Below are 23,259 nucleotides of genomic sequence, written 5' to 3' on the forward strand. Positions count from 1 at the left end.
AGTTCTTCTGATTGGCATTGACAAAGTGGCGCTAGTACACCTCCAACATCCCGTTGAATCTTTCTGTCTGCCCATCTGTCTGTGGATGGTAGCTCGAGGATATGTTCAATTGTGACCCCAAGAGGCTGAGTAGTTCTGACCAAAAGGTGTTATATTATTTTATAATATAATGTAATATTATATTATTTTATAATATAATGTCTTAGATTAAATAAATATGACATAGAGTGTCACATATTGTAACATATAATAGAGAGTTACATTATTTGGATATATGTGAAATATCCAAACATGTAACATATTTGGTGTTACAAATTCATCACAAATTTGTAACTCCTAAAATATCACCCATTATTGTGTAGATTTGTTGTTACACAATATTGAGATGAATTTCTTAAAGCCATATGAGAAATGGCTGAGAGAGATGTGATTTTAACTCCCATATTGTGTATGGAAGTTACAAAATCAAGTGGGAATAAATTGGAACGTTTTGGAAAAAACTGAAAAATTTGTTGCTGAACTTGACTGAGGGCCGCGGCGCCTGGAACAAGCGCCGCGGCCCTAGTGGCTGACAGCTTCATATAATTTCAGCTTTTATCCAATTTTGAACAATTCCAACAGCCAAGTAACTCCCAAATCTCTATTTTAATTCCATAAAACACCAAATTAATCATTGGTAACATCCATGGGGGTTGGTGGAATTTGAAATTCAAAGGGTGTCTCTAAACTCTGTAAGACACAACTTTTCTATCCACTAGAGCACTTGGCTAGAAACACCTTGAGGCTTGATTATTCCAGAAAGCATTTCCTATAATCTGTGAGAGATCCCTTAGTGCTTGAGTTAGGGGGAAATAAGCTTTTGGACAAAGGTTTCAAACCTTGTTCAAGTTGGTGATCTCCAACACTCTTCACTTTGGTTGTGTGAGTGTGAGTTTATTGTTTTTGTTCTTGTTCTTATTTTCTTCTATTGCTCTTTCTTCTTTTCTTCTTATTCTATTTACTTGTACTTTTGTTTAAAAGTTGTAATCCTTTTATTTCCTTTGTTCAAACACTTCTAGTTTACTTGTATCTTTTTGTAATAGAGTTGTACTTTCTATTTCTATCATCTTGCATCTCCTTCTCCTTTTATTTGTATTTTTTAGTTATAGAGTTGGAATACTTTATTTAATCAATCCTTGTCTATTGTAATATTTTGCATAGAGTTGTAATATTTTCTTACCATTTCCATTGAAGAAATTTATATTTTCCTAACAAAAGGTCCCAGTGAATCTCCCATCTCAGTCACTAACAATGTTCTGGGGAACTCCCCAATATTTGACAATATGCTTGAAGAATTGTCGTGCTGTCTCCTCTGCCGAATAGTACTTCGACACAGGGATGAATGTTGCGTACTTCGAGAATTTGTCCATGACCACCAAGATCGCACTTAAATCCCCTGTCTTCGGTAGGCTTGTTATAAAGTCAAGTGACACACTCGCCCATGGCCAGCTTGGGACTCGCAACGACTCCAACAACCCAGGTGTCTTGTTCCTTTCGACCTTGTCTTGCTGATAGATAAGACAAGTCTTTGTGTACTCCACTACATCATCTCGCATCTGTGGCCAGTAGTATCCTTGCTTCAAAAGGGCATGCGTTCTCTACCACCCTGGATGACCTGACCACAAGGTGTCATGACAAGCGGCCCCCTTTGGCCCACAGAAGATCATTCTCCACCCAGAACTGGCAAGTCTTGCCTTCTTTCACGAGCTTCAGGATGGTTCTGACAACCGGGTCTTTCTCCTGGTTTTCTTTGATGTGCTCCTTGATTGGAGTGTTCACCATGCTAGACGACAAACTAGCCAAGATCTTTAAAGTTGCCAATTCTACTTTGCAACTCAAGGCATCAGCTGCTTGGTTCAAGCGTCCTACCTTGTGCTCAAAACGGAAGTCAAATTCTACCATGAACTCCTGCCATCGAGCCTGCTTAGGGATCAGTTTCGACTAGGTAAGGAAATGACTAACCGCGACATTATCTGTCTTCACCACAAACTTCGACCCCAACAAGTAATGTCTCCACACTCGCAAGCAATGGATAACCGCGAGGAGTTCCTTCTCCTGGGCAGTATACCGCCTTTCAGCTTCGGACAGCTTGCGATTCTCATATGCTTCCAGGTGCTCTTCTTATACCAGTATCCCTCCCAAAGCACGATCTGACGCATCCGTCTGTACTTCGAAGGGCTTGCTAATATCTGGAAAGGCAAGAACAGGATCCTTCATCATGGCTTCCTTCAAACTCCTGAATGCTTCAGCACACTTGTCAGTCCACGCCCAAGTCACACCCTTTTTCAACAGCTCGGTCAAGGGTGTCACTCTTCTTGAGTAGCCATCCACAAATCGTCTATAGTAGTTGGCTAGCCCCAGGAAAGAGCGTAGTTCTTTCACATTTGTGGGGGCTTTCCATTCTTGGATTTCCCTCACCTTCTCCAGGTCCATACAAATTCGGCCACGTTCGACAACGTGGCCTAGGAGCTTGATGCTCTCCTGTGCAAACGGGCATTTCTCGCGCTTCACATATAGCTGGTTCTCTCTCAACTTCTGAAACACTTGAGCCAAGTGTTCTCGATGCTCTTCAATCGTGGCGCTATAAACCATGATATCATCTAAGTACACCTCCACGAACTTATCTAGATACTCGTTGAATACTTGGTTCATCAGTGTGCAGAAAGTTGTAGGTGCAATCGTCAACCCAAACGGTATTACTCGAAACTCAAATGCTCCATATCAAGTAATGCACATTGTCTTTGGTTCATCCCCATCTGCGATCCTCACCTGATAGTAGCCCGATCTCAAGTCCAACTTTGTGAAATATTTGGCTCCACTTAGCTAGTCGAACAAATCAGCGATTAGAGGGATGGGGTAGGTGTTGCGAACTGTCTCCTTGTTGAGGGCCCTATAATCAATGCACAGTCTCAAGCTTCCATTGTGCTTCTTCTAGAATAGCACAGGTGCGCCAAATGGCTCCTTTGACAGTCTGATGAAGCCTGCCTCCAATAACTCTTTTAGTTGATTCCTCAACTCTTCTAGCTCAGGGGGTGCCATTCTGTAAGGCACTTTTGTTGGAGGTTTCGTTCATGGCACCAGCTCTATCTGGTGATCAATCCCCCTTCTTGGAGGTAAGGCTTTGGGGAGTTTATCTAGCATCACATCCCCATACATCTTCAAGACCCTCGTAATTTCAAGTGGAACAATCTCTTCCACTGTTTCTTCAAACACGGTGGGTACCGCAACATAAGTGGGCTCCTGTTTCTTCATACCCTTCTGAAACTGTAAAGCTGATAAAAGCTTCACACCAGGGGGTGGTATCACCTTTGCAGTCACCATTGAAGGAGTCTCTCCCATTATGAGCAAACTCCTAGTACTAGGAATCGGGATGGCACCTTTCTCGGTTAGGAAGTCCATTCCCCAAAATACATCAAAGTCATCCATATGGACCACCACTAAGTCAGTCTTCCCCTCCCACGTGTCGATCTTAACTTTTACACCCTTAGCCACTCTAGTAGTGGCCAAGGCCTTTGAGTTGACCGCTTTCATGTGGCCTGCATCTTTCTCCAGTTTTAGTCCCAGTCGCTTGGCTTCAAGTTCTGAGATGAAGTTGTGGGTGGCGCCAGTATCAATCATCACGCTTTTGGTCGGCTTGTCGTTGATGGTGGCATCCACGAACATTAGCCCCTTCCCAAGGGTCTTCTTCCCTTTTTCGCCATCCTTCTTGAGAGCATTCAACAGGCGGACAACGTCCATGTGCACGTACTCTTCATCCTCCTCTTCTCATTCGTGCTGTTCTTCTTGAACAATGAGGGCATTCAACTTACCCATGTAAGGGAAAACTGCCAACTTATGTGGTCCTTTGTACCGCTGGAAGAACATGACTCTACTATCCTCTTCTCTCCCCCACTCTTGCCCTGCCATGACTTCCCATACTTCTTACTCCCAGTGCTACTTGAGCGGGTTGGAGGGGTAGCCCTCTTCGGCGGGCTGCTCTCTGGAGTGTAGTCTGTCAAGCGTTCAGCTGTAGCTTGAGCGGTGGCTAGGTCAGACACACGTTGTCTCTAAAGTTCTTGTTTGGGCCACGGTTTCAATCCCTCGAGGAAGCAGAAGAGCATGTCTACTTCAGACATGTCCCTTATATCGAGCATCAGTCCTGAAAACTTCTTCACATATTCTCGGACTGTCCCGACTTGTTGAAGCTCCCTCAACTGGCATCGAGCCATGTAGGCGACATTTTTTGGCAGAAATTGTGTCTTCAGTTCTCTCTTCAAGTCTCCCCATGATGTGATGGTGGATCTACCATTCTCAATGTCGTCATACTTTGTCCTCCACCACACCTTGGCATCCCTAGACAAGTGCATGGTAACCATGGCGGCCTTTCCTACTTCAGAATCGGCCCGCACGACTCTAAAATAGTGTTCCATGTCGAAGAGAAAATTTTCCAAGTCCTTTGCGTCTCTATCCCCGCTATAGGGCCTTGGATCAGGCACTTTAACTCAGCCATATTCCATACCTATCGGCCCCATTGCAGGTGCATTCCCAACCACTCGCATGGTTAGGTTTACTTTTGCAGTTAGCTCAGTCATTTCATCTCTGAGCACACCAACTGCCTCCCTGCAGTCTTCCATGGTGTCATTTATGGAGACTTGTTGTTCCTTCAGCATGCGCTCCATCGCCGCAATGCGCTCTTCCCACCGAGGGGTAACAGAAGTACTTGTTGGAGTGTTTCTGTGCTCCAATGCAATTATTCTGGATAGCAGAACATCGTTTTCCTTCTCTAGCACAGCTATGCGATTGCTTGCATCTGACGATCCAGAGTTACGACTTGTAGTGGAAAGATTCATGACCCTCTCATCCAAGCCATCTAGTTCCCCCACGCACTTCTCAAGCGCTTCAATCCTCTTAGTGTTGCTCACCATTTGTGTGTTCTACCAAGCTTTCTCTAACCTGGCTCTAATACCAACTGTCACAGGTCGACTATTTGGGTACTCTAAGTAGACAGAATGTGCAGCACTTGCGGACACTCCAAGTTAGCAAGTCAGCCTGCAACACACACCTGGGGGCAAACAAACTCAGTGGTTAGCCATAAACACATCTTGGACATGCAACGGGCAATAACGAAGTATGAGCAAGCACAAAGCAAGTCATTCCTTGGAACGTCCACACAACACAAAGCACACAACAAGGCAAGTGGCACGCGATGGCCCAACGAAGACGACAAACAAGTAACACATAGGCAATAAGGAAGCATACAAGGGCAAGTATGGATAAACATCATTTTATTAATATATAGCCTTGATAGGGCAAAGGAGTACACAGCTTTGGCCCCTATCTGCTGGTGGCCATGGTGCTTCCCTAAGTCACCAGGTCACCTCCCCCTAAGGAGCCTTCTAGGGATACAAGGTCTTCCCAGTGACATATATGATTTTTGTCTGGGAGACATATGCATAATTACAAAATTGCCACTACCCTACCCCATGAGTTGCTTGGTGCAAGACTTGACTAATGATCAAGCACCAAGGCATGCTCACTTACAAAATGACTCCATGTGGGTGTGCCAAAGGGGCAGCACACCACACTAGGCTTGTTGATCTTATGGGTGCTAGGCCTGTTGCTCTCAGTCTGAACGAGCGTAAGTTTTACCAGTCTTTGGGAGTGTAGGCCGACCACCCTATGAACGATAGGGTGGGTCGACCACCCCTAGGGGTTAGGGCCAGGCCGACCACCCCAAGGGGGTTTTGGCCTGGTTGACTTCTCTATAGGTCCTATACCTATCTTTTTTGCTCATCGGTCTTTTTTCAATATTTCGTCGTTTTTCCCTAATTTGTGATGCTACATGCCGCTTTCTCATTTGCCACATCATCCCTTGATTTTTGAGGGATAACATAATTGTTTTGGAGAAACCAATTGCATGTAAACTACTAAGTATTAAATTAGTTAAAACTTGGTAATTCACACCATAATAAAGGAAATATATTTTATAGGCCTTTAAGATGACCAACTTTATGTAAAAAGTGTTTTAGTAAAGTTAGATGAATGTAATGTGTTATTATCTAGATCACATTAATTATAGAAACAAGCTCTTTTATAATTATAAATGTATTTTGTAATTAATTACATTCACAGGGATATTAATACACTAGTAATTAATTTGAAATTAATTTATTAGTTTAATAAAACACATTTAATCCAAAATAGTAAGTGGGAGAATAGTCATTTGTGTATTGAGTCATTTAATAGTTATAAGGACTTAATTTTGAATATCTTGAATATAATGGAGATTGTATGTTTGTGTATTTAGGAAGTGGCCTAAAATCCCAAAAGATGAACTGATTTTAAACCAGATAGAAATCTTCAAAGACTGATATCAGAATAAACTTCGATAACTGTGGAGGAAACACATTAACCTTGAAATGTATTGGACAACTATTCTAGAAGAACTAGAAATCATGAAAGGGTAAAGCATATGAAATGAAGTATCATTTAATTCAAGAAAATTTAACATAATTGATGTAATGATCTTGAGGATAGCTTCAAAAATAGTTTCTTACAAAACTGATAAGAAAGACGTTGTTAGATAAATTCGTTCAGGATAATGTGATTGACACATTGAGAGAGACGCCTCAATTTTCTTTAGGGAAAGTGGGAGATTGTTGGGAATAGTACCCTTGCGTTCTTGTTAAATCATATAACAAGTATGTTATCCAGATTTCCAAGAGTGTCCCTAATCCATATTCGTTGTTCAGTTAATGTGGCTACTCATGAATTAGTTATGCATGCTCTTAGGATGACTAGACAATTTGTTTGGACCGATGTTATTCTTGACTTTCTTTTGGATTTTTAATCATTTTAGGTTGTATAACATTATTTTTTTCAGAACAGTGTGAAAGAAAAACAGTTAATTACTTATTTTTATCATTAGGCGTGTGGAGCTTCCTTCTCTCTCCCCATGGGTCGGAAGAAAAAGGAGGCACCGAAGCCGGCGGCGGTGGCCGTTTCTACGGATTTCATTCAGACGAAACCAGATCTCTCTTCAATTCAAGAACATGTCGTACTGGAGAATAGCGTTGAGGAATACCATGACCCGTGTGAAGTTTTGGAAGCTGATTCATATGCTGAGCAATTTTTGCCAGAGGGTACAGAGGGCATACCTGGTTTGTCCAAAGCAGCTAGTTGGGCCGAGGAGGTGGAGAAAAATGATTATCAGAACTCAGCCAAAGATGTGTGGAGCAAATTCAAAGCCAACCAGGTGAAAACTCCATCTACTAGCTTGGATTTCATAGAGCCTATGAAGGTTGGGGATCAAATAATTGCTAAACTAGACATTGATGAAATTGAGGTTGAAGCTTCTTTTTGGCGCTCATCGATTGTTTGTGTAGTTTTGGGTGCTAATCCCCCCTTTCGAGTATTTGAAGGATTTGTGAAAAGAGTCTGGGGTAACCTTAGTATTGATTGGATAGTCCGTATGAATTCTGGATTTACCTTGGTAAGCTTTCGTGATATTGCTACTAGGGATCTAGTCCTGGAAACTGGTGTGATTCACTTCGACAAAACACCAGTTGTTCTTCGTCCCTGGACACCTGATATGGACACAGTGCAGATGGTTAAATCGGTTCCAGTTTGGGTTCGCTTAAACGGCTTGGGGCTTCAATATTGGGGTCGTAATAGTCTAAGTGCTCTAGTTAGCACTATAGGCAAACCCATTATGATTGATCAAGTTACTCGCGATAGATCGATGGTCAAATTTGCGAGAGTTCTTGTTGACATGGAAATCTCTGAGACCCCCCCCCCCCCCCCCCCTAAGACTCTCTCGTTTGTTAATGAAAGAGATCAGCTAGTTGAACAATTGGTGGAGTACGAATGGCTTCCTTCTAAATGCAAAGCTTGTGACTGTTTGGGACATACTGTGGTGAATTGTTCGAAGGATAAGGGGTAAATTTGGGTTAAGAAGTCCAAACCAGATTCTAAGAAACCAGAGATGGGTGCTGAAAAGATTATGGTTGAGCCTTATGTTGATAATAAGCAAGCTACTACTTCTCAGGATGCCTCAAGTAAATCAGCTGCTGTTATTGTAATTTCTGCTACTTCTCAGGATGCCTCACATTCATGCGAAACAGCTGCTGTTACTGTAAACAAGTCAGCTAATTCTAATGTAGGTACAGCAGCAAAGCAAGTTACTGTCAGTAAAATAGGGGTGGCAAAGGATATAGGAACGGGGGGAAGTGGATAATGCCAAGAAGGAGAGGAATCAAGACCAATTATGTCCTGCCTTCTAAAGCAATAACTCGAAATGGCTATGCAGCGCTCCAAGAGCCAGGGGATGGGAATTTGGCTACCACTTCTAACTCTAGTCAATATGGAGAAGTGCAATATCCTTAGTTGGAATGTTCGGGGTATGAATAAAGGAAATAAACAGAGAGATATTCGTGACTTGTGTCGATTGAATAGTATTTGTTTTGGGGCGCTCTTTGAGACCAAAGTCCGTCATGAGAAAACAGCAGGAATAATCAGTAATAGTTTTCCTAACTGGGATTATTACTCGAGTAGTGTGATATCTTACAGAATATTGATTATTTGGCAATCAAAGTTTGTGCAAGTTCAAATTCTTGGCGAAGACACTCAGTTTGTGCATTGTAAAATCAGAGTTCCTGGTCATAAAACAGAGTTCTTTTTTACTGTTGTTTATGGCTCTAACTCTATTTTGGACAGGAAAGTATTGTGGGATAAGCTTGCTGGGTTAGGATACTTGAACCTTCCTTGGATTGTTTTAGGAGATTTCAATGCTATGTTTAGCTATCAAGACAGAAATGGAGGTAGACCTATAACTGCTAAGGAGGTTTATGATGCCCAAAATTTGCTTTCTGTAGGCCAATTATATGAATTTCACTGTGCTGGTTCCTCTTACACCTGGTCTAATAAGCATGATATAGGGGATCGAATTTACTCAAAGTTTGATAGGGTCTTTACTAATGAAAAATGGTTGGATCACTTTCCTAACACAGAAGGAATTTGTAAATGGGACAGTATTTCAGATCATAGTTACTATGTAATCAAGAACCATGTTATAGGGAATATTGGAATCAAGCCTATTAGGTTCTTTGACTGCTGGATGTTCCATAGTATGTTCAAAGAAATTGTTCTTGATAGTTGGAACAAAGCTACTACTAAGGAAGGCCTTGCTGGTATTATCCTAAAGCTCTACAGGGTGAAACATGTGTTAAAGAAATTCCACAAAAAGGAATTGGGAGACATTCCTCACAGCTATCAGGTAGCTAAGGAAAGCTTCAATTTGGCCCAAGGTGCCTTAGCTAATGACCCTCTCAATACAGTGCACCAGTTAACTGAACAAATCAAGCTTCAAGAGTTTACTCAAGCAAGGAAGAGGTATGTTAGTTTCCTCCAACAAACCAGTAAAATAACATGGCTGCAATTTAATGATGAAAACTCCCACTACTTTCATGCAATCATGAAGAAGAGGAGGGCTGAGAATAGAATTACTTCATTTGTGGTAAATGAGGAGGTAATTGATGATTATGATAAGGTAGTAGAGCATTACTTTAATCACTTCAGGAACTTCATGGGGAAGAAGAGTTCGGCCAATAAAAAGATCGATACCAATAGCCTGAGTTTTGGTGAAAAGCTTTCTGTTCTGCAGCAAGTCAAGTTGATCAGGCCTTTCACTAAGGAAGATGTGAAAGAAGCTATGTTTGGCATTCATTCAATTAAGAGCCCCGGTCCGGATGGGTTTGGTGCGAGTTTTTTCAAAGGCCTTTGGAATGAGATAGGAAATGATATTTGCATGGCTGTGCTAAAAAAAATTCGTGATGGTGTTCTTCCCAACGAACTTAATGAGACTGTTATCTCCCTCATTCCGAAGATTGATTTCCCAAAATCTGCAGCAGATTATAGACCTATTGCTTGCTGCAATACGCTCTATAAATGCATTTCTAAAATGATTTGTTCTCGTTTGTCTGAAGTCCTTCCTACATTGATCCACAGTAATCATGGGGCTTTTATCAAAATCGTCTCTTGGCGCATAATATTCTTATTTTTCAGGAATTGCTCAAGGGTTATACAAGGAAAAACATTTCAGCTAGATGTATTATGAAGATCAATCTTAGCAAAGCTTACGATACAGTTGATTGGCAGTTTGTGGCTGACCTTCTCAAGGGTCTTTGTTTCCCTTCGAGGTTCATTCATTGGGTGCTGGTTTGTTTAAAGGGAACCTCATATTCGTTGATACTCAATGGTCGGCTTCATGGCACCTTTCGAGGGGAAAAGGGCCTTAGACAAGGAGATCTGATATCTCCTCTTTTATTTGTTTTGATTATGGAGTATCTCACTTGGCTTTTACTTCAGACTTCTGAACAAAAAGGTTTTGGTTTCCATCCCTTATGTAAACATTTAAAACTTGTCAATCTCTGTTTTGCAGATGATCTAGTGATTTTTTGTAAGGGTAATGAGAAATCAATGAGACTTGCTCAGTCAGCTATTGATAGCTTTTCTGCTACAACAGGCCTCTCAATCAACAACACTAAGTCTCATATATACTTTGGAGGCATAAGAGACGATTGTAAAGCTCAACTTTTGGAGATTACTCAAATGAAAGAAGGCTCTTTCCTGCTTAAGTATCTTGGAGTTCATCTAAGACCAACAAAATGGAGAGCTGCAGACTGTGGGGAAATCATTGAAAAAAATCAGCGGAATTTCCATTCCTGGGCAAGCAGGAATCTTTCTTTTGTGTGCCGAGCCCAACTCATTCATTCAGTCCTTCTTGGAATTAGGAATTTCTGGATGAATATCTTCATCCTTCCTCAGAAAGTTGTTGCTGCCATTGATAAAAGCTGCAGAGATTTTCTTTGGGGGTTGAAAGGGAACCAAAGCAAACTTTACCTCACTTCTTGGGAGCAAGTCTGTCTTCCCAAAAAGTATGGAGGAGTTGGCTTCTTTGAAGGTAGGAAATGGAATATTGCGATGATGGCCAAGCACATTTGGGCTATTTCGAGCAAAAAGGATTGCCTGTGGGTCAAATGGATAGATTCGATCTACCTCAAAGGTCAAAGTTTCTGGTCTGTCCCTTTAATAAATGACACAAGCTGGTACTTTCAGAAATTCTTGAAGCTGAGAAATGTTATAGACTGTGCTGCTGTAACTTCTTCGGGGTTAAGAGGTAAATTCAAAGCGAAATCTTTTTATCTTTCTCTTATAACAGCTAGTGAGGTTCAATATGCTTCTGCTATATGGCATCGTTTATGTGTCCCGAAACACAGATTTATTTCCTGGCAAGTGATGAATGAACACCTTCTTACTCGAGATAATCTTGGGAAAATTATGGAGCTGGCCTCTTATTTCTGCCCTGTTTGTGAAAGTGTCACTGAGTCCCATCAACACCTCTTTTTTTACTGCACTTTCACTAAGAAAATTCTGCAAGAAGTTAGTTCCTAGTCCGGTTTTAATAGCTGGCCTCATACCATTGGAACCTGGAAGATTTGGAGCACCAATGTCTGTTCAGACTTGTTGTCTTCGGTTTGGAATGCTATTCTTTCAGCAGTTTTTTATTCAGTTTGGTGTAATAGAAATAGGTGTGTGTTTGATTTGTGTTGTAGCTCAGTAATGGTAGTTAGTTCATCTATAAAATTAGCTATCAAAGCTAGAGTTAAGGGAATTAATTTCTCTAAGGCTAAGAAAAGAGAAAGAGATGTAATTGGCCTTATAAACTCCCTGTAACTCTTGCTTCTTGTTGTTTGCTGTAGCTGTTAGCTACTGCTGGTATTGTATCTGTCTTGTGTTTGTTGATTAATAAAGTTCTTCTTTTCCTCAAAAAAAAAAAAAAACATTATTTTTTTCATTAATAGGTTCATTGCCACAAATAAATTAAAAAATAAATAAAAATAAAGAAACCAAAAACTTATTAATTTCATCATTCCATCACGGAGTTTTTGAAGATAACAGAGGTAGTTCAATGAAAGTTGAAGGAGAAGCATAACTCGTACTAGCAGAATTGGTTGTGGTATAAGAAAAATCCCAAGGCTCAATTTGTTCAGTTCTTACATATTCTATCTCTTCAGCATTTTGTGGAGCATTACAATCATCACCATTGTTGATCATTTGGATTCTTGCTATCTCAATTGAAACTTCTTTCATCGTTGGTCTCATTTTTCCATGCAAATTCAAGCATTTCTTTGCTAAGTGAGCAACTGCCAAAATTTGATCATTATTATGATTTTGAGATTCTTTAATAACTTGACTATCAAGAATCTCAAAAAGATTATTATTTTCTATTGAAATGAGAAAATATGTGACTAGACTCTTGCCTTCGTTGGACCTTGTAATAGAAATTGCTTTCTCACCTGTCAACAACTCAACTAGAACGACTCCAAAGCTATAAACATCACTTTTAGCAGTAAATTGGCTTGTTTGAAAATACTCTGGATCCAAATAACCAAATGTTCCATAAATAAGTGTTGTGACATGAGTTTGGTCAACATCAACTGTTTTCGAAGTCCCAAAATCTGCAACTTTGGCTCTGTATTTTTCATCTAACAATATATTTGTGGACTTGATATCTCTATGGTAAACTGGAGATGCAGTTGCTGAGTGTAGGTAAAAAAGTGCTGCTGCAACTTCTGAAGCAATTCTTAAGCGCATGTGCCATGTTAGCTGAAACTCTTTTTCGTGGTCATGGAGGTAATGAGCTAAAGTACCATTAGGTATGAACTCGTAAACTAGAAGAGGAACTTCGGTCTCTAAACAACAACCCAATAATTTGACCACATTTCTATGATTCATTTGTGAAAGGATGACAACTTCATTGATGAACTCTGCAATTTTTCCTTCATCCTCTATTTTTGATTTCTTAATAGCAACAATTTTTCCATCTGTCAACATACCTTTGTAAACAGTGCCATGACCTCCTTGGCCAATGATTCTATCCATGTCAAAGTTGTTGGTTGCCTTCTCTAATTCCTCAGAGTTAAACAATTTTGTTTTCTCAACAATAAATTCCCCTGTAGATAGTTGTTGTTGTTGTAATAATAAACCACCATTTCTTTGAAAAAACCTCTCTTTGTGCTTAATGTTGTTTCTTTTTTTGATGACTCTTACCAAATGCCATAAACCAATAAGTAGAAAAACTCCGCCAAGAGACGAACCTATATAATTAAAAAATAAAGTTAAACATGAAAATAATGTATATAAACTCATAACAAAAATCATGGACTTGTTATATATTATTGGTTTTTCACTACTACAAAAATAGGTAACTTCGACTTTTAGCTACTACTTCGGTTTTATGGAATATAAGTAGAAAGAAGCTCTTAACTTTGGTCTTTTCGTAATAACCAAAGTTAAATGGTATCCTTTAATTTCAGTTTTTTCGTAATAACCGAAGTTAAAGGGTACCTTTTAACTTGAGTTTTAAAAAAAAATCAAAGTTAAAGGTCTTTAAAACCTTTTTCCACTTGCATGCCTCCTCATTCTGAAATGCAAAATAGACTTGAAAACCTCCATTACCACTATGAGAGAGAAAAATGTTTCACCTATCTTCCATCATTTTTCTTGTTTTCTTCAAATTTCTTCCATCAATTTTGCTTAAAAAAATCTCATCTAGATCATAGAAAAGTGAATATATTTAGTTTAGAGAGGAAAAAGCTATTCACTTGATAATGGGTATGGGTGGTGGTCAAAAATACCCATCGTTTTGAGTTTTGGAATGGATTTTCAACATCCAAACACATTTTTTAGCTTTGAAATAGGTATGGATTGTTAAATATTTATTCGTATATATTTTTTTTTTGCTTATTATTTCAAATTTATTATATTTTTCGATAATATATGGATAATACATAAGTTTTTAAGGTTAATAATCTTGATTTGAAGTTGCATTTGACTATTTAAGAAGGTATGAATTTTTAAAATATGTTGTTATGATAATTTTCTTTATTAATCTGAATTTAATTTTATTATATTAATAAATTTATAATTTTTTTTTTTAAATATTATTATTTATAACAATTATTTGGTGTATTAATCAAGTTAATATTTTGTTGTTGAAAAAAAAATTAATATGTTATTGTAAAAAAAATCAAGTTAAAATTTTGTTCAAAGAGACATTTCTATAAATATGTTTTAATGTTTAGTTTGTATTAAATATTAAATGTGTTTGGTACTAGTTATATATAAACTCAATAATTTTAATATTTTATTTTTGTTTAAACTTTTTAGGACGATTATTTTTTTGGCAGTATTTTGGTTTTGGATTGACGACTACTAAGTTGAAGATTAATTTGGTAAGTAAGTATTTTAGTTTTATTTATTACTATTGCACATATTTATAGATATATAGTTAAATCATATTGAATTTAGTGGAAACTTAGTTTGAAAATTAGTGAAGTGGGATCAGAAAAATTTGTGTGTTGCGGTGGTATAAGGATGAAATTAAGCATGTTGATTGTTGTGTTTCTTTGTATTGAATTAATAGGCACTTATGAAAATGAGATATGTTATAGAAACAGAGGAAACTCTGCCCCATTTTTTTTTAGGATTCATTAATTAATATGTGATATATATTTATAGAGCTATAATTTAAACTTTTTAGGTTTCGCGGTAGGTTTTGAATAGGGTATCGAGAATTTGTGTGTTGCTGTGATAACCATAAGCCCCTAGTTTGAAGTAACCTTATCATTCCTCTTAACTGGATAAGGTTAGTTTGAATTACAGGGCTTATGGATACCGTCAAAATTCAAAGCAAGCATTCAAGATGAAAATTTGATTAACATGAGTTCTACTGTAATTAGAGATTAACATGATTATGCTTATCTGCTCTATAACTGTTGCAAATTGAATGTCAACATGTTTGAGTAGTCTTATTTATAGGAGAAATTCTGCTAAATTTTTTTTAAAATATTTAATACTTAAGAAATTTCAATATTTTAAATAATTAGTTAAGTGAACCTTCACATGTTTAGTTGTATGAACAACTTAGATGATTATGTGGTACTTAGGTTTTATTTATGTATGAATGTGTATATATATGTACATTAAGTCTATATAGTTTGTGAATTTTATTTAATTTTAAGTTTATTGGAATGTTCAAATATATTTATTAATATTAAAATAATTATAAATTAGAATGAAAAAAATAATTATTAAAATATTTTTATAAAAAACAAAAATAATAATACAAATAAAAACTATATATTTTTTTAGGAAAAAACATCTTTAACATCATTTTTTACATAATAAACATAGTTAATTTTTAAATACTTTTAACTTCCCTTGGATTAAGTTCGGTTAATGTTTCCGGAAGATCCGAAGAATAACAAGCGAAAAAATCAAAGTTAAAGCCTATTTTTGTAGTAGTGTTTTAGTACATAATTTATTTAGAAAAAAATATCAAATAAATTAAATAATTATATAAATAATACTAAACCACTACTTGGAAAATGCTTTTTAGAGGCGACAATATTAGCGGGGACTAGAAGTCGCTGCTAATAATTAACAAAGCATGTTCGCCGCTGATTTCACCTCGGATAATCTTTTTTAATTAAAAATAGTTTTAGCGGTGAAATTTCTAATATTAGCGGCGACAAGTGTTGCCCCTAATAAATTCAAAATACTCTGAAAAATGTGGGAAATTTCCCACCAACCTGAATATATAAGACTATTAGCGGTGACACGTGTCGCTTCTATTAGTCACCACGTCAATTAAAAGCAATATCAACGACGACATGTGTGGCCTCGATATCAGCCCCTTCCCTCGACTTCTTCTCCCTCCTTTCACCATTTTCCTCCAAAATCCCCAAATTTGAAACCCTCCCAACTCGAGCTGTCCCCTCCCGGAGCCCACCCAGCCTCCCCGTAGTCGTCGCCCCTCCACCCCGTCTCTTTCTCTCTCTCTCCCTCCCTCTCGCGTCGGGTCCGCCATGACACCATGCTACTGCCGCCTCCTCCACCACGCCAACTCCTTTACCACCAATCCTTCTATATAGAAGTATTTATAACTATATATATATATGTATTTTTTTTTTGCTTTGATTTTTGTTATATTTTTCAATTTATATTTTTTTGTTTTATTTAATTTATTTTTTAATTTTTACTTATATATATGTGTCCCCGTGTATATGTGTATACCGTGTATGTATGTGTGTGTATATATATGTATATCTATATGTATGTGCGTGTATATATATATGTATATTAATTTATATGTGTGTCCATGTGTATATATAAATATATATATATGTGTATATATGTTTTAATTTGTACATGATTTTATATATTTTTTGGTGTTCATCAATTTCAGTGAAATGAGAAATTTAGGTCCGTGTCTACCGATTGGAGTGTCTCTCTCGGCTCGTTATGTGTATTCATTTTAGTTAAAAGATTTGTATATGTGTATTTGACATTTGAAATTTTATATAGATGTATTTAATATGCGAACTTAAGTCTTGTTGGGGTGTTAGGGGACTAAATTAAATAATAAATAAAACTATTAATAATAACTCACTATTAAATTAAAAATTACATAAGTTATTAAATAATTTTTATAAAAAAAAATCTGTTGAAATTTGATTACCAAAAATATGATAGAAGTGTTATATTATAAATTAATATTTTGATTATTTTTCTTGGATTGTTAATTGCAAGAGGTATGTTTCCTATTTCTTGTTTTAATATTATTATACAATACAATTGTTAGAGGAATTTGAATATCCTAAATATTCATCCATAGTGAAGTAAGTTATGAGATATATATATATATATATAATGTGAAGCGGTGATAACAAAAGGTTATGAACTTGTGTGTATTAAGTAGGGTCTGGGAAATTTTTGTGTGCTGAGGAGATATAAGAAAGAAATTTATTATGTTATTTGAATTATTATTTTTAACTATTCACAGATGGCTAGGTAATTAGTATAGGGGAGATGTTGTCAATTTTTTTTTTTTTTGTAGATTTATGTATTAATTTATCAGGGATTAGGTCGGGATAGAGTCGGGGGTCAGAATGGGATTGGGGATAGGGCCGGAATAGAGTCGTGGGCCATGGGTCATGATCGTGGGTAGGGGTCGAGGATAGGGATAAGGGTTGAAATAGGGTTGTGGTCATGGTTAGGGGTCGGAATAGGGTCAAGGTCTCAGGCACCACCTCACCTGTCGACTTAGGATATACATAAATTGGTTGATATGGTGAAGACCATGAATGAGCAGCTTTAGTACGTGTATCAACAACTTCCACCTAAAAATGTCAGGCAACAAACGTGGAGATGCAGAATACAAGTCAGCGGTTTTACAATAAGTATGTAGGTTCGTCTTCTGAACCCCAGACACATCACATGTCTCAAGCTTCAGCTTCTCAGCCTTCACCAGACCATCTTGACATACCTACACCATCATGCCCATCTCAACCTCCGGCCCAACCATAAATGTATCAATGGCTAATGCCTCCGTACCCTCAGGCTTATCCTCCTCATATGAGTGAACCTACGTCACAACCATCGCCTCCTCATATGAGTGGACCATTGTCTCAACCTTTGCCCTATCCTTATCCATACATGTATGGACCTAAAGGATCATCGTTACCTCCACAGTATCCATGGTCGATGCCCCTGCACACACCATAGACATCGCAGCCACTGCAGGCACCAGAAGAAGGGGATGATATGGAGGCCGCTGAGGGTTGAAATATTTTATATATTATTTTATTCAACAATAACTTTTAATTAATATATTATTGTATGCATATTTAATTTTTGATATTATGAATTAAATGTTTTATTTTAATAAATATTTTTTAATTATATAAAACTATTAGGGACGAATTTGTTGCCGCTATAATATAAAAATAGCTGCTAATATTATATTATTAGGGGTAAATTTTTATAATTAGGGACGGAATTTGATCTAGCAGTCGCAATTATTAAGGGCGACGTTCAATTTAATAGGGGCAAAGCTGTGGCCACTAATATTAATTATTAGGGATGATTTTTTTGTCACCACTAATAATCAACATGAGCGTCGAAATATCAGTGCCGATTGGTTAGCGACGACATGTCGCCCCTAATCACTATCAGCGACGACTTTGGGTATATTATTAGGGGCGAGATCCGTCGCCCCTAAAGACCCTTTTTGTTGTAGTAGCCATGTTATGTATTTTTAAGAATTCCATGTAAATTGTTGCAAAGTCTATTTATGTAGTTTATAAGCATGTAACAAATCAAATTATATTCTCTATAAACTATATCCAAATTTTCTTCATTATTTATTGTTTAGTTTCCATAAAAGTAAAGCAACATATGTACAAATATTCAATATTAACTGAAACCAGAGAGTAGATAATACTTACTTAAAACGGAGTAAATAATAATTGAATTCTCATTGATGTGAACTGGTATGCAAATGGTATGGTTTAGTAGCCTATACCCCTTTTGACATGAACACTTAAAACTCCCAGGTGTGTTTTCACATTTTCCATTTTGGCAGCGGTTTGAGTTTATTTGGCACTCATCAATATCTGAAAGATTCATATGTACAATAAAATTACATATATATAGCCTTATTAGTACTGTAAATATATACTCTTTTGACAAATTCTAGTGAGGAAAAATGGATATTCACCCATAGTACCCAATTAAACAAAATATCAAAATTATTGACACTCATCAATATTGACTGATAACCCGTATTCCCACATTCACCTTCATTAATTTTGTCTCAGATCAAGAATAGAAAAATAGAAGACTTGAATATAGAATACTACTAAAGTTAAAAAAAAAAAAATACAAGAAAATTTATCATTCTCTTTTGCTTGATTAATTAATTGTTTATTGATAAACACATCTTCATGTAAATTGACAAAATTTTATTTTAATTATATAAAATTATATTTTTTTAATTCACCTTTTCTAATATATATAATTTCAACTATGAAAAATAAACAAGGAGTATGTAATTTCTTTTAGATGAAATATATATATATATTAGATCATTTTTTTCTTAACAAATAATAAAAGTATTAACACATAGAAAGAAGTTTTTATTTTTTGGTTAACAGATAATTTTCAACTTAAATAAAAATTTAAAAAGTGTGAAAATAATTTTAAAAAAATTAGAAAGCTTAATAAAGAGAATTGTTTAAAAGGAAATGAAAAGAAAAAAATAAAATAACAAGGTTAGACAATCACTGTGTTCTATATTTTTACGGCCGAATAAACACTCAGTTTGCCCTTTCATATTTGCATGTAGTATACTTTTGTCTTCTCACATTTAATTTATCTTGAAATGTATTAGAAAAGTAAAGTTATATTTAGATAATTCTATATTTAGAAAATTCTATTTAGTTTTACTAAATTAAAGGATGGTTTATATTAATTATTATTTATAGGATATATAAATATTTTATTAATTGCTAACATTAGAGAAACCTATAAATTAGGATATTGTGTATTCTCTCCAAATTCATCCCCCCTTTTCAGAGGATAGCTTCATTTTCTCTTCTATGTGTGTTCACTTCTCTTCATTTAACAGAGAAATGTATTTTTCTTTTGAGCTAGTGAAATATTTTCTTTATTATTTCCAATTTCAACTTTAAATTGTTGAACACCCCAATTCCTCAACAAAATGCCCTTAAATGGCAATGAGTTTTCTATTAGTCCCTAACTAGTTCTCTTAATGCATGTAAGATTGCTCCTAAGCTTTTAGGATAATCATTTATTACCTAAATTAATGAAATTGTTTCTTTTTTGCCCTTAAATTTAGCTTTTATTATGAATCTATTTTTCAGTCTTTATTTTTATCATTCAAGTATTACTTAAAATATTAATATTGTTTATTTTCTACCCTACCACATATATTATTAAAAAAAAGTTAGAAATTGATTATGTAAACATGAATTAACTTATGTTCATACTTATTATTGAATTAAATTGATTCAAAACATGACATTTATTAAAATAATAAGTCTATTAGCACTCATAAAATAAATAATTTTCCATAAAACTAAATTAATAAATGAATACTTTTTTTCATTTATGTACGTTGGATTGTTTGTGGCTAATTAGACTCTTAGATGAAGTTTTTGTTAGTATTTTATTATATTGATTATTGTATATGTTGGTTGATTTTGTTCTATGAACAGTATGTTATTGTAATAGACTATGTCTATTGGCCTATTAATGAATATTTCATTTACTTTTTTAAAAAAATATTCAGTTAATATTTTGACATGATTATCTAAGTAGTTGGTTTTGTTGCATCCTATATCTACTGTTAAAATTTAGGAGGGACATAAAACATATTGGCCACGTGTACACACTTTATTCGTCAAAATTATTTCTAGTTTTAAAATATTTAAAAATCTACTTTCAAAATCTAAAAATATTTAGATAATTATAAAAGAAAACTGAAAAATAATACATCAAAACACACCTAAAATGAAACTAAAAACACTAATATTAAAATAAGAATAATTAGTTATTGTATCTCTATTTTTTTATTAATTTTGGGTTTCTCATGACTTCTATTGTAGTGATTTTGGGTGTTTTATTTTAATTATATTTTTAGCTAATACATTTTTAATTTAATTTTGATGATTTTTAATTTTGTTTTAATGAATTAAATGAATTTTAATTTAATTATAGTTATATTTTTTAAAATTTGACAGTTTCTTTAATTATTAATTATATTAGAATTTTACAATAAATTTATAAAGATTTAAAAAAATAAAGTGTGCCCACATGATAATTATTAGGTTTCTAATAATTAGTTTTAACGATGGGAAAGATGACACGAAAAAAATAAACTATTTAAGTATTATTTTTCATAAATTTTTTTAAATAAGTAAGCGCAACCAAAAAAATAATCTATTTAGGAAGTTTCGCTCAAATTTCTTTTTTATTCTTATTTCTCAATAACTTTTTTAACATAATTTATGCAAGTATACAAGAACAGTTTACTTTCAGATTTTAAATTAGTAGTGGACATTAAATTGATTTAAATTTCAACAAAAAAAATTGTGGAATATACCAATTAATGGTAAAGGAAATATAGTGCCCACGTACGCTAGTTTGAGAACTTGTATGTGTTAGAGAGAGAGTTTAGTATTACGTACCTATGCAACCATTTGGGAGGTATGGGTTTCCTTGGTAGCCCTCCGAGCACCGGCATAGGTAGCCAGGTCTAGAAGTGGAGTTAACACACACACTATTCTCCTTGCAAGCGTAATCGGTCGTCATATTCTCTATCGCTACTTGGCAGGAATTGAACCCAACAGCCCAGTCAAGAACCACCGGAAACATAGAGTCATTGTTGAATTCTTGGAAGCTTGAAAATTTGAACGCAGTTTCTTGCATAACAAAAGCATAGCTACACTGGTTAAAACTCCAAACGCTTCTATGATTATTGTTGCTTCCCAACTTCAAGCCGTAGTTGACAAGTTCTCTGGGGATAGAAGTTCGGCAACAGCCTACGCCAGAGCAAGACTTCAAGTCGATTTCGTCGGCGTAACTGCAGGAGGATATGCAACCGGTAGTGTAGTTTTTATCGCGGCGGGAGCCAGTGATGGTTGCCGAATTGTCGCAACCTATGGAGTAAAACTTGTTTTTGTTGTAGGAAACACTGAAAAACTCATTCAAGCTTCGCGTGACGTCTCTGGTACCGTTAGTTAACTGTGTGCCATTTTCACTGTAACAATCTTGGGCAATAGGCAGAATGATGGTTACCTCGCCTTTTAAAACGGATATGTCCTTGACTTCGAAACTGGAGTTGAACAGGTACGGCGTTGATTTCAGACAATGGATCTGGAATAGAACTGGGGGTTCCCTGTAACAGCCTTTGTCAAGGCCGAATGGGAACGGAATTGCTAAATCCCCGCATGACTGACTGTTGCAGCCCCTTATGGGGGTTGCTATGCTCCTACTGCTGCAAAAGACTACATCTATGAAGATTGTGCCTATCATGACTTGCATAATCAACATACTTACTTTGTTTAACGCCATCTTGAACACACGGGCTACTTTATTGTATCGATCTCTTGAAGAGAGCAAACTCTGTATGTGTAATTTTTGTTATTTTGGTAGGTGTATACACAGCTATATATATATATATATATATAAGTATTTATACAAATTTTTCCTCTTTGCCGGCCCTGTAACAATTAAAATTTCCTAAAATTGCCTATTGAACGCGGCAGCTTGAATATATCATCTAGTCTTTTCTCATTATAAAATATCAAACGAGACATATTGTATACTATTTTTCCTTTGACGTATACGTGGAAAATTAATGTCCATTTTTCATTGTAAGAACTGACAGGAAAGAAAAAACATATTTATGAATTAGTTTATGTTTATTTCATATAAAATATAAATTTTATCACGTTAATATTATTATAAATTACAAATCACTACAATATATATAAGAAAACAAAGCTTTGAAATTAGTGGATTAAAATTTTTGTTTATTCATTACGTACTTTTATCTCCATATAGTATCTCACTAATGAAATGACAACTTATTTGAAATAGCGATGCTATCTTGCATTTTAAAGTATTTAACACATGACACATCATATTTGGTTAGTGATAATTCATAATAATTATTAAATTAAATTGAGTGAAACCCGATATTTGATACTGCACCAAAAAATAATATGCCACCATTTTGTAGTGTCCATTGCTACCCTTAGAAATACTTTTTAAAATAACACTACTATAATAAGTAGAATAAAATATAATCTATGTTAGAAAATGGTGACATAAAAAATGATATTAAAATATATAATATATATGTATGTATTTATAGGGAGCCGTTGCAGTATGCTCTTTTTTCTTACACACCATTGTGTTCAGTGACGGAGCTAGAAATTTTACTCAGAGATGGCAAGGGTTAGGTGAAGTTAGCGATATCTTTTAAGATATAAAATTTGATCAATTTTAAGCAATTGTTTTTTGTTTTTTATTTGAAATAAATAAATATTTTAACTAATAACTAAGACATGAGAATGTTAGCTCGCATTAGAGAGTAGGAGACACAAGTTTGATGATTTAATATTAATAATAATACTTTTGTAAGAATGAAAAACTGTAGAATTAGTGCTCGTCATTGGCCTTTCAAAAGCTTTAGTATTTGGGCTTAGTTCACATGATACTCTTCTATAGAAGTATTCATTGTAGTAGAGAAATGAGAATTGTTATATGTTCAACACATCTTATGTCTCATTTTAGTACAAGATCTATTAT

General features: G+C 35.5%; 2 protein-coding genes across 2 annotated transcripts; both read right to left on the reverse strand.

The window, feature by feature from the left end:
- Nucleotides 1–11,952: 11,952 nt before the first annotated feature.
- On the reverse strand, nt 11,953–13,141 carry LOC133799515 (wall-associated receptor kinase-like 22). Its single transcript, XM_062237527.1, has one exon. The coding sequence runs from the start codon at nt 12,958–12,960 to the stop codon at nt 11,953–11,955; it is 1,008 nt and encodes a 335-aa protein (XP_062093511.1). The 5' UTR covers nt 12,961–13,141.
- A 7,982-nt stretch (nt 13,142–21,123) lies between these two features.
- Nucleotides 21,124–22,087, reverse strand: LOC133799516 (wall-associated receptor kinase 2-like). Its single transcript, XM_062237528.1, has one exon. The coding sequence runs from the start codon at nt 22,015–22,017 to the stop codon at nt 21,124–21,126; it is 894 nt and encodes a 297-aa protein (XP_062093512.1). The 5' UTR covers nt 22,018–22,087.
- Nucleotides 22,088–23,259: the final 1,172 nt, after the last annotated feature.

The sequence above is a fragment of the Humulus lupulus genome, chromosome 9 (assembly GCF_963169125.1).
Source record: "Humulus lupulus chromosome 9, drHumLupu1.1, whole genome shotgun sequence".
NCBI lineage: Eukaryota > Viridiplantae > Streptophyta > Magnoliopsida > Rosales > Cannabaceae > Humulus > Humulus lupulus.

Excerpts from the sequence above, each read along its gene's own strand:
- LOC133799515 (XM_062237527.1), bottom strand. The coding sequence starts at position 12,960 with ATGGATAGAATCATTGGCCAAGGAGGTCATGGCACTGTTTACAAAGGT.
- LOC133799516 (XM_062237528.1), bottom strand. The coding sequence starts at position 22,017 with ATGGCGTTAAACAAAGTAAGTATGTTGATTATGCAAGTCATGATAGGC.